General features: G+C 37.9%; 1 protein-coding gene, 1 long non-coding RNA gene and 1 pseudogene across 13 annotated transcripts in view; 1 reads left to right on the top strand and 2 right to left on the bottom strand.

Annotated features, from left to right (window-relative positions):
• STS (steroid sulfatase) overlaps nucleotides 1-11614 on the top strand; it is a 189443-nt gene that overhangs the window by 119250 nt on the left and 58579 nt on the right. For all 4 annotated transcript variants that reach the window (XM_072614451.1, XM_072614453.1, XM_072614452.1 and 1 more), the window contains exon 7: nucleotides 8875-9012. In XM_072614451.1, the coding sequence (XP_072470552.1) occupies nucleotides 8875-9012 (138 nt within the window). The remainder of the gene's footprint in view (nucleotides 1-8874; nucleotides 9013-11614) is intronic.
• Nucleotides 1-11614, bottom strand: part of LOC140506841 (uncharacterized) — a 78057-nt gene that overhangs the window by 16159 nt on the left and 50284 nt on the right. For 5 of the 9 annotated variants that reach the window (XR_011968115.1, XR_011968117.1, XR_011968114.1 and 2 more), the window contains exons 4-6: nucleotides 9081-9152; nucleotides 8053-8190; nucleotides 7840-7919 (exon numbers count right to left, since the gene is read on the bottom strand). This is a non-coding gene — a long non-coding RNA (uncharacterized lncRNA). Of the gene's footprint in view, nucleotides 1-70; nucleotides 302-1687; nucleotides 1787-7839; nucleotides 7920-8052; nucleotides 8191-9080; nucleotides 9153-11614 lie in introns of those variants that run through there. The other 4 variants (XR_011968112.1, XR_011968120.1, XR_011968119.1 and 1 more) reach the window with 2 other exon arrangements.
• LOC140506840 (solute carrier family 52, riboflavin transporter, member 3 pseudogene) lies at nucleotides 1797-2920 on the bottom strand (annotated as a pseudogene).

Genomic DNA, 11614 nt, shown 5'->3' with positions numbered 1-11614 from the left:
AAGATTTGAGCTCTTATCTAAAAATGCTCAGATTCCTCCTGGTTGGGGCCAGAGCTAAATCGATAGAGAATCTTATAGCTTTGCTTTATTGATTTTACATAAGCTTCTTAATAATCAGAAATAAACAGGATTTAGGCTTTTCCTTTTCCTTTTTGGACTAAAACCTGTCAGAGATCCGGCTTCACTGTCTGGAAGAGTCTAGGCAGTTGGGTCACTTGGAATCAAGTCATCATTCCTCCTCTCCTTCCACCCCACTGTGTGAGTAGAAAGCTCTCTTCAGGCGTGTAGTTGAAGATAGTGACTGGAAAGTAAGGAGTCTGCAGTGAGGTAAAAGAAGGTATATCTGGTACTGGTTGTTGATGCCCACATTTTAAAGGTAGAGGCTAGTGGAGAGATCCCATTTTCCCTCTTAGCTATACCCTCAGCCTCACATCCAGTCAGGTACAAGTGTGATGTAAGCATAATGAGAACATTACCTCATGGATCCTCTTCATGTATCAAAGCCTATTACTTGCTTCGAGTCAGAACAAAAACAGTACTACCTTGCTGATTTGTGTTCAGCTCATGAGTTGCTAATGGAAAACCCAATCTCAGGATTAATTTTGTGTTAAGTAGCTTAACTTCATTTCAGCTATTTCTATCACATGACTCCAAATATCAGATTCATAAATATTCCTTAGCATTATATTAATAAAAAAATCAAAATGTTGAAAGTTTTGAGCATTTGTTTCAGGCAGAAGAAATGAATGAAGTCAGACTATGTTTTTGGTTATACATCTTCTATGGAGGGAATATCAAACTTAATTTTTGTGTGGTGCTATAATATATACTAAGGTAGAGATGGAAGTTATATTTCTAAGCCCAAGTAAAGCAATAAAATGTTACCTTAGAGCCAGGACATCTTAAACCCTGTGAAAATGCTTTGTGCTACTTAGGAGCCACCACCATGTGCTCAGGTCTTTCTTACTGCATAATTCTCTGAGCATTTCTCTTTGAACTTTTTGAGCCCCAATATTGACCTGTAGGTTGTAGATGGGTTCATTTTCTCTTTCTTTTTTAAGATAAAAAATTTATTTTATTGATTTTGACAATGTATTCATTGACTGATTTGAAATACAAAAGAATGAAGTAATAGACTTGGGAAGTCCTGGGTTTAAGTGTAGTCTTTATCACCTACTGGCTGAATGCCCTGGGGCATATCATTTAACCCATTAATAGTAGGCTAGCCCACATGCAACTTAAGACTGTGGACTAGCCTACCTTCCCCCAGGGGTAGAGCATGCACCCAAATACCAACAACAATGATTTCTAAAAACACTGAACAAAGTCCTGACTGTCAAAAGGTGGAATTTGTGGCTGTCACTCTTGGAGATGGGAATGGAGTCTTCCCTGATGGCTCAAATAGTGGTGGCTTTAACATTGCTGGGAGGACAGGATAGGGAAAGCAGAGTTGGGAATATTTGTGTGGGTGTCTCGGGAAACTTGGATAGGGATGTGATTGACTCCCCATGGCTTTGGCTCTCTGGCTCTTCAGCCCAGAAAAGTTATCTTGGGACATGCTGAACTAGGACACTAGCTGATTCCATGGGAGGACTTAAAAAGGTGCAAGAGGAAACATAAGTATTGCCCCAAATGCAGAGCCCAGCTGTATTGCTGCACCACACCACAGGAGGGCACTCTGGCTCACCTTGCACAGGTACGCCCCAGTCATCACCTTGACATAGGTCAGGATCCCACCGCAAAGCACCCAAGAGATAACAATGATGACTTCTCTCCAGTGGGAGCCCTTCAGCAGAGGACAGGGAATCAGAACAGCCATGGTCATGTTGTAGGCTCCAAAACCAGTGGCCACCAGTGTGGTGACCCCCAGGCACAAGAGAGAGACATTTCAGGTAGGAATGTAGGAGGCAAATCAGGAGGTGGATTATAGAACCAATCACTGAAGACAGGAAGTAAACCTTAGAACCATAGGGCAGGCAAGAGTAGGTCTGAAGAGAAAGAAGGATTCCTTTGGTGAGGGAGTTCACAAAAGCCACCATGATGTAGATGAAGGCTAACTGGGCCCATGACCTGACAGGGGCCCTCTTCTCCTCAGGCAGAGCCAGTGATGAGCAGCAGTCTCTATTGCTGTTGCCAGCTGAGGCTTCTTGGATATTGAAGCATCTCAGAGTCACTTGGTTGGTCAAGTGATCTTCAGTAGAGAGTTTCCATCACTTAGAGATCCATGTCAGGTCAAAAAAGGCAGCCAGGTAGCTGACCATCATGATAGACAACACAATAAAGTAGACAAAGGGGGAGAAATTGGCCGCGATGTGACAATTCTCTGGCTGAGGTGCTCTAGTATTGAGTCCAGGGCTCAGGGTCACATTTAGTACCCCAGGGATGAAGGATACGTTAGTGATTTTAGGTGGCACAGTGGTTATAGAGTCATTAGTGACACGGGCACAAAGTTTGGACCCTGAGCCCTGGATCAGAGTCACCAGAGCACGGAGAATACCACTCAGTGCTTCCCCAACAAAAAGGGTGTTCATGTATTTGACTGGCAGGTGGGCCATGAAAGGCAGGAAAGTGACAGAGGAGGTACAATTCACCAAGGCCAGGACGGAGGTGAGGACCATGAAAGCTATACTATGAGGAACACCAGCCAGCATTGATATCTTCTCCCGCAGGAAAGTGAAGAAGACACAGGCCATGGTGCCCAGAGCCAGCACAGCATAGATGACTGGGACCTCAGAGAGGCAGCCAGTAGGCTAATGAAGAGGGGCCCCACATTGGCTAGCTAGATGATGATCATGAGGTAGGAGGGTAGGTTCCAACCCTCAGGTAGTTTTGTTACCAGCTGAGGAGACTCTGCCCATAGCCCAACGATGGCTCTCTAGGAGCCAGAGGCAAAGATGTAGACTAATACGTGGGTGAGCAGAGATATGGGTCACTTTCTCTGAGGTCTCCAGTGACTTTTAGGAGTGTCTAGAGGGTCTCCTAAAGAGTTGGTACTGGGAACTGTTCTGCTCCCCTGTCTTTTTCTCATGAATGTTTTTCCATTTTCTCTTTAAAAGAGCTTTAAATGCAGGCTACATGACCCTCATAATACATCTAGTGCTTGAAGTAGTCCTAGGTGAAACCATAAAGGTAAGTTATTCAGGGTTTTGCATAGTTAATGACTGTTCTAGAAAACTGAGAGTTTTCTTTCTGAATTAACCTGATCATCCTAGCATTGTAAATAGTCAGAATATATTCTACTGCCATGTTTTGGTTGTTTGTGTCACCATATTGCTGTAGATACCCAAGGAAAAACTTATTTTCTCTAAGTAATATTCTAAATAGCAGCCTGGCTTTATAAATAGCTAGTCTTTGAACCAAGGGGACCTTGGTTGATGTCTGATAGATATATTAATGAATGACCCTAAGAAAGTCACTTTAATTATCAGTGTTCCAGGCGACTCTCTGAAGTTCTAAGTCATAGAACAGTTGTCAAGCTGGATTAGTAGAAGAAATCTCTTTATCAGGAGTTCCCTACACATGTGAAATGACAGGTATTGACCAAAAATGAATACTTCCTCTCTCCTGACAAATTCACAACTTTGTTGTCATTCACTTGTGCCTGACTTTTTGTGACTCCTTTTGCGTTTTTCGTGGCAAGACACTAGAATGGTTTGCCATTTCGTTCTCTGGCTTATTTTACAGATGAAGAAACTGAGGCAAACAGGGTTAAGTGCCTTGCCTAGGGTCACAGCTAGCAAGTGTCAGAGGCCAGATTTGAACATAGGAAGATGAGTCTTTCTTACTCCAGGCTTGGCACTCTATCCACTGTGCCACCAGGTGCCTGCACACAACTTAAGTAACGCAAAAGTATTATTTATAATCATATGATTCCTGTACTATTTTCTTGCATCCTTGGAAAACATAATTTATCATTCTGCATATACAAAAATTAATACAAACAAAATAAAATCGTGAAAGGTAAAGAAACATTTAAAGAGAAAAAACAGACAAAATTCTCAAATCTTCTAGTACCACCATTAAGGGCTCTTAAAGTTTAGTTAGGAAACCTTGTTAAACTGGCAGAAGCCCCTGTGAGCTTTAAAACTTTTTTTTACATTCTTGATCAGGTCTTACTTGTTTTTGCCTCTTAAATAAGTAAATACTTTCAAAGGACATTGTTTTCTCTATTTGTTTCATTGAGCTTAATAACATGAGAAAGCTACAGAAATAAAATAGCTCATTTTTAAGCCATCCCACAGTTCACAATCAATAGCACAAGACTATCGTCCCATGTAAATTGGTATCATCATACTTTCCTGGAAAATAACATTTGTAGCTCTCTCAGACTTTAAATGCAGTGCTTTGAGACCAAGAATGGAGTGGTAGATAAAAATTATTCTCAAAGGAGATTTCCCTCCAGAAGCTTAAGAAGGGAGATTTAATGAGACTTTAGAAATCAGTCTTATAAAAAATTAAATAGTTAATAGGCTCCTAGGTTTCTAAATGCATTTAAAGCTTAGGAAGCATGACTGACAGCAAGAAGACCCTAGCAGGTAAGAAGTACAGATTTTATCTTTCATGTTAGAAAAAGCTAAAAGTACTCTAGGACTGACAGTGCTATAGACAAATACCTCATGTTCTTGTTTGTAGCTTGTCAGCTTGTTTCTTTGAGCATTATAGATAGCAAACATACTGAACAGAACTCTGGAATAAGAATTTAGAAAGAACACGAAGGAAGAAAGGAAGGATGGAAGGAAGGAAGGAAGCAAAGAAGGAAGGAAGAAAGGAAGGAAAGAAAGAAGATAAGGAGAGTGAAAGATGGAAGACTGGAAGGAAGGAGGGATGGAAAGAAGGAAGGAAGGAGGGAAATAATAAGTATTTCTGTATGCTAGGCACTGTGCTAAGTACTTTATAGATATTATCTCATTTGATCATCGTGACAACCTTGGGAGATAGGAGTGATTATCTCCATTTTACAATTGAAGAAACAGAGGCAGACAAAGGTTAAATGACTTGCCTAGGGTCACAGAACTGATAAGAGCCTAAGGCTGGATTTGACCTCCAGTGTCACTGACTCCAAGCCCAGCATTCTATCCACGTGCTTGTCATTTTGGGCAAGTCACTTCACCTCTCTGACCCCAGTTTCCTCAAGCTATAAAATGGGCATAATAATAGCACCTAAGTCACAGGGTTGCTGTGAGGATCAAATTAGAGAATGTATATAGAGCACTTCCCAAAACTTAAAAGTGCTAAAAATGTGAGTTATTCAAATGAGCTTTTGTTTTTTTAAGTGAAACCCAGTCCTGTAAGGATTCTTTTGGTGATCTCTTTTCTACTCAACCTTTCCTACATCATAGCTTTCCACAGTCAGAGATAATAAAGAGGAGAACTTAATTTGTCTAAATGGTTTATTAACTCATTTAGATCTAGCTAGCAACTGTGAGAAGCGAAGTTTCAGTGTGGAAAATGGATAAAATGTCCTTTCTTCCACAAATATGATACTTCATTTTCATAAAAGCTCTGCCTGGCCTCTTTCTCTCTGGATGATACCTACCAGGCTTTAACCCTTTCCATCTTCCCTCACTAAATGATTTGCAATTCACGAGAGCAGAGGCATCGAGCTCAAATAGAAACGATCCCTGTGAGCTATATATTACCTTAGAAAACAACAAAGTAACATTATATTGTATTGTAGTTTTATTAAACATTTCCAAGTTGCATTTCAATATGCCTCAGGCCACACTAAGAACTTTTGTGAGTGTATGCCCATAGACTTTGATTTTGGTATCTCTGCTCTTGGATATCTCACTTCTGTCATTGTTTACTTTCATTGTAAGAGTTTTGGCCAAACTTGGCACATCCTGTGCATACTCAGTGTAAGCATTTGGTAATAGACTTCCTTCACATATGTACTGAGTGACTTAGTCGACTCCACTATTATTCCAGAATCTGTGGGGCCAGAGAGTATGATGTTACTGTGAACTGGGCTTCTCATTGATGTCTGTTTCCTGTTGTGCTAGTGCTTTTTCCTCTTTCTCCACCTTACATTCCCAGAGATGAAAGATTTAGGAAAAATAATTAGGCTATGCTTTTCTACTTGAGAACACTAAAACTAGCCAGGCTATTTCTAAATCTGTAGAGACAGATCTAAATCTAAAGCTGCTTTCATACAGGACTAATCTATCCCACTTTTTCTATTCTTGAAAGGTTGAACCTTCTAGCTACCATGGCATTGTCATCTGATTTAGGTAATGATTAAGAAAACTGGATAAAAGCAAGAAAAATAAATATCCATTGTGAAATATACTGTGGAATCCATAGGAAACATGCAGAATGCTAAGGAGTAGAAACGGTGGTAGCGATTTGTAGGAGGATAAATAGGTATAGTAAATGCTGCATAACTGAGCTTCAGTTATTCAGAAAAATGGCCTAGAGACAGTTTTAAGAAGTATAAAGGAAAGGAACACTTAACTGGAGCAAAGGGAATAAGTGGAGTAGTGAAATGGGACAAGGTAGTTATATGGAATGAAAATCTAAATTGCATTTGAAAGGCAAACTTTTTTCTTTTTTCTTTTTCCTTTTTTTAGTCCCTGTGCAGAATGTACTTTGGGCCATGGTACTTCTGAAAATATGAAAGGTGATTTGTTCTCTGAATTAAAGGTGCATGGTTGTATGCCCTTGAAAAACACTAATGAAAATAAAATTGTGATAAAAACATGCTTCTGAATTACCCACCATATCCTGCATGCTTTTAACTAAGAAATTGGCATTTACCCAAGAAAAAATTAAAAAGGATACTTTGTTTCAGGATAGAAATGTTTGAGATTGTGGAAATTTGCTGTAGCTTCTTGCTATTCCGACTAATTGCCATTTTCCAAGGAACAAGGCTTTAATTGGTAATGGAGCCAGATAACCCTTTGCACACAGTCTGCTTATGTATTTTGTCTAATAGTAAAGCATGACATCCCTTAATGTCATTTACCACAATAGCCAAATCTTTCTAATGCCTGTTACTTGTTTATCTCGGTTCTGTACAAACACAATGATACTTATTTATGTGGTGAGCATTTTTTAAAACATCATCATCCATATTGGTGAGCAAGAGTTTCATCATCTGAGAGTTCCCGGTACAGTTAAACCACAGGTTCAGTCCCTGTCTCTGTCCCTACATTTTAGGAAGTTTTGACATATGTGCTAATAAATGGAAATATCTGTTCCATCTTTTTTCTTGTGACACTTGCTTCATCACAAGGGGAAAAAGGTGTTCTGCATCAGATGACTTTAGATATTTTTCTAAAGAAGACACTAGTTGTAGATACTGGTGTTCTTGCTCCTAAGTCTTTTGGAAAGAGCCATATCCCATCTGCCCTTTCTCCTTTTATCTGCATACCTCATAGTGTTGGGAAGACCTCAAAACCAGACACTTTGGTTACCCTGTAGCCATCAAGGACAAACCCATCTTTGATAGCATGATCCTGTGAAAATAGAGCTGGCTTCTTCATGAAAGGATCTACATCTGAGTCTCATCTCTGCCACTTTACTATCAGAGTGACCACTAGTGCTGGGTACCTTCTATATTGCCTCATCACAAACTTTTAGAAGCAGATTCACCAGACATCCACATGTTGGCATTGTACCATGTTGTACATGATTTAATTATTGTAGAAAATTGTTTCAGACATACAAGAAAGAGTGACAGGTTCCCCCCAAATCAAGTACATTGCATCATTCCCAAATTATTACATGTTGACTTACCACCCTGTCTACTTTGCCAGATCTTTCTTTGCAAAGATATACACTATTGTATATTGGTGTTAAAAGAAAAATGAATTTAAAAAGCATTTATTAGGTACTTACCTATATGCAAAGCACTGTCCTAAGTTCTGGGGATACAAATTGAAATATAAGACAGTCCCTGCTCTCCAGGAGTACTCCTTCTAGGCAATACAGAGGAAAGGTTTCATTTACAAGTCAAGTAGAAAGTTCTGTAGGCTGAAGAGTTAAAGTAGATGGTAATATTTCTTTAATGTCATTTCTATCAATAAAATCTTATCAATTTCTGATGATTACCTGTTTGACAATGCCAGGGACTTTGGTGGCAAGAACTGTTTTTTTCTGGGTCTTTGGCAGCCATGGCAGGAGCCAAGCAGTGGCCAGCGCAGTGCTTTGCTTTTTTCTCCATCTGCATCAGGGGTGTTATGATTATACCTAATGAGCAAAAGAAGAGAGAGGGAGGGGGAAAATGGTTGTCAATAGCTGCAGGAAGTTTCCAGTAAGAAGGAAGTTTATATGATAAATGCTTCAAATGAAAAGTGAGGGACTAGAGGGTCTCATTCCTATTTAATGACAACAAACTAAAAAATAGGATAGAAACATTAAAAAAAAAATAATTATTAATGGGGGATGGGAAGATTTGTTTCTCTTTGGTTTCTTCATTGCTGTTTTAAGCCTACTGGCATAATTCCATAGGTTAGCTATCTATAGCAATAATGATAATAATAGCTTTCTATATCAGGCATGTCTCTCAATATTATGTAAGCTATGAGACCAATTCTTAGAGTATTTTTTTTATATTGTGCAGAATCATTCTGGGGTTCTTGTCAGTGAAGATCAAACAACTGCATTGAACAGACTTTTAAACTCTTAGGTCTGAAGACTGCAGTTCTTGTTCAATACTCCAGGAAACCCTAGAGCAATCAAACAACTCTCTTGATTGCCCCGAGCTCCCTATGTTAGTCTCCTAATGTGATCAGCATGGTGCCGGTTGCTATACATAAAAATGTATTTTCTTTTTTCCTGGGAAATTAGCTGACAAATTAATAAGGGCACACATGCCTGTTTCTTTTGTGTGGAATGAGCTGTTTTAAACCTGAGGGTATTTTCTTCCTTTAGGACAGATCTTAAAAGCTCTAGATAAGAAGAAATTGACAAATAAGACACTTGTGTACTTTACCTCTGACCAAGGAGCTCACATTGAAGAAGTAACGGACAAAGGAGACATTCATGGAGGAAGTAATGGAATTTATAAAGGTGAGAATCCTGTTTTTGAAATGACCCTTCATAATCTGCACTTCCACTAAGTATACTTGTATGCTTACCTCGGAGTAAACTTTAACATGGCTTGGATCCCTCTTGGCTACCTCTCTGTGCATTCCAATTGTATTTCTTTCCTGTCGAGGTATCATACAGGTCACATTATTACAGTGATAGCTTTAGAGACCAACAATGGGACAAAGTACAAAGAATCCTGCAGAACTTGAGGCCTGAGTTCTAGTTCTAGTCTTCTAAAGATACCACTTAATGTCAATCTTTCCGATTCCTTTTCCTAATATGTAAAATGAGAGCTAATAAGATAAGTTACACTCCATAGGCCCCAAGCAGCTATCAAAACTCCTGACTGTCGGCCTGAACCAGAATATAATGTAATTTGGAAACGTTTAACAAAAATAAAAATATAATAAAATATATTTGTTGTTAATAACATATGATCTTAATTTATGATTTTCTAAGTGAATATGTGCCTGCAGGTATTCATTTCTATTGGAGTTTGATGCCTCTGAATTAAAATGACTTCTAAGACCCTTTCTTCTAAGTACTAACATTATATTGTTTTTTGTTTATATTTATAATTTTTATATATGATTTATATATTACATATAATTATATATAAACATATAATTTACAATTATATATCTGTTTATATTATTGATTATACTGGAGTTTTTGGAAAAGCACTCAACAGTAGCGTAAATCTTATCACAAAACTACACTGGTGATATGATTTTTCTTCCACAATCTAGCAAGTAAAGATCCTTCATATTTTGGTAAGGAAAAAATAAACAAACAACCCTGACACATGATTTTAATCTTAAGACAACATTTTTGTCAGGAAACTTCTACAAAGCCCCATAGGAAGAAAAGACTATACTTGACCAAACTCTAAACAGTGCAACTAATGTCAGTCCTCTTCCATGTTCACACGTTTCCAGAGACTGTTGGGCAATGAAACCTCTAAATATGAAAGCAGATTGCATTGTTTATAAAATTAGATGATCCCCTTTACAAGACAACTCTAGAGGCCAGTTAGACATTTGCCAGGTGATCTGTGGACGAGTTTTGTTTTGTTTGTTTTAGGAAGAAAGTGCAGTCAAAGTAACAATATTCTCCTATACCTGATTGTCCTGGTAGCCTGGCTTCATGGAAATTTGTCTAGCCTATAATGTGTAACACAGTTAATCCTGACCATATCTTATTATTATTTTTTTTTACTGAGGCCTTTTGTTTTTATATAATAGTTATTCCTTAGTGGGACAGGGCAGGGTGATGTCCCCCCCATCCTCCATGTAAAAAAAAAAGGAAAATAGCTATATAAAACATATAGTGAAACCATTAGATCATGAAGGCAACATTTTGTCTTGCAGACCTCCTCTTCTTCAGATATGTTCTTCATCATCTGTTTTATAGGACTGAAATTGGTCATTATAATTAATCTGAATTCAGGTGACTCTTAGTCACATTTTCCTTTACGGTATTGCAGACGTGGTGTATATTATTCACTATGATTGTAATTTTTTCCGCTGACCTCTACAAAGACTCAATTCTGTATAATTTAATTTTCCTTTGTGGACTTGTGAATGGCCATTATCCTGTTTGGATGTAGGTAGGGGGAACTTTGTGTTGCTACCTTCTTATTTTGAAACCAAATAATTCAATTAAGATAAACATTTATCAATTAAGATAAATAAATAAGCACTTTCTATGTGTAGTCAATGTCTATATATTAAGTTTCTAGATTAGTAGTGTTAAAAATGAGTAGAATATCTAAATATTCTCAATCAATATATCCCTGAGGCTGCATATTGACTTACTTTTAAAAGGTAATATCATCCAAGTTTTGTTGCATTTTAAAAAATTGTTAAATATTTCCCAATTACATTGGGCATCAAGATGCTGCTGCTGAATGGAGTTCTGGGTCTGGAATCAGGAAAACCCAAATTCAAATCTGGTCTTAGACCCTTACTAGCTCTGTGACCCCTGGGCAAGTCACTTAACTTCTGTTTGCCTTAGTTTCCTCAACTATAAAATGGGAGAAATAATAGGAATGCCTCCTAGGGCTGTTGTAAGGATAAAATGAATTAATAATTTTAGAGTTCTTAGCATCCTACCTGGCACATAGGAAGTGCTATACAAATATTAGATATTACTATGATTTGGATGGCATTCAAGAGTGTTGCAAGAATATAATGTGTTTTAACATCTCTACTCAAGAGCATGGCTGAAAGTAATATCCCAGGCCTATTCTAATAAAGTTCTTCTTCTTCCAGGCCTCTGTAAGTATAAATTTGATGCTCTAGATAATATACTACATATACTTTCAGGCTACTTTTTGTGCTTTATTTCTCATATGATCTATAAAACATAACAATGGATGCTTCAGACATATTTAGCTAGATATGTTTTCAATGTCTTTGGGCTATTCCAGTTCTATGTGTTAATAGTCATAAATGACACTATATTAATATCATCAGCACTATTTTGTAACTTTAAAGTTGTCTTTTTGTCAGGTTTTGTTGAAATTAGCATGTCCATTAAAAATTATTAGAAAACTTGTCACAATTTTTTTCTGGCCAAA

This window comes from Notamacropus eugenii, chromosome 5 (genome assembly GCF_028372415.1).
Source record: "Notamacropus eugenii isolate mMacEug1 chromosome 5, mMacEug1.pri_v2, whole genome shotgun sequence".
NCBI lineage: Eukaryota > Metazoa > Chordata > Mammalia > Diprotodontia > Macropodidae > Notamacropus > Notamacropus eugenii.
Note: the sequence above shows the minus strand (reverse complement) of the source record. Positions and strands in the feature narration are given on the sequence as shown.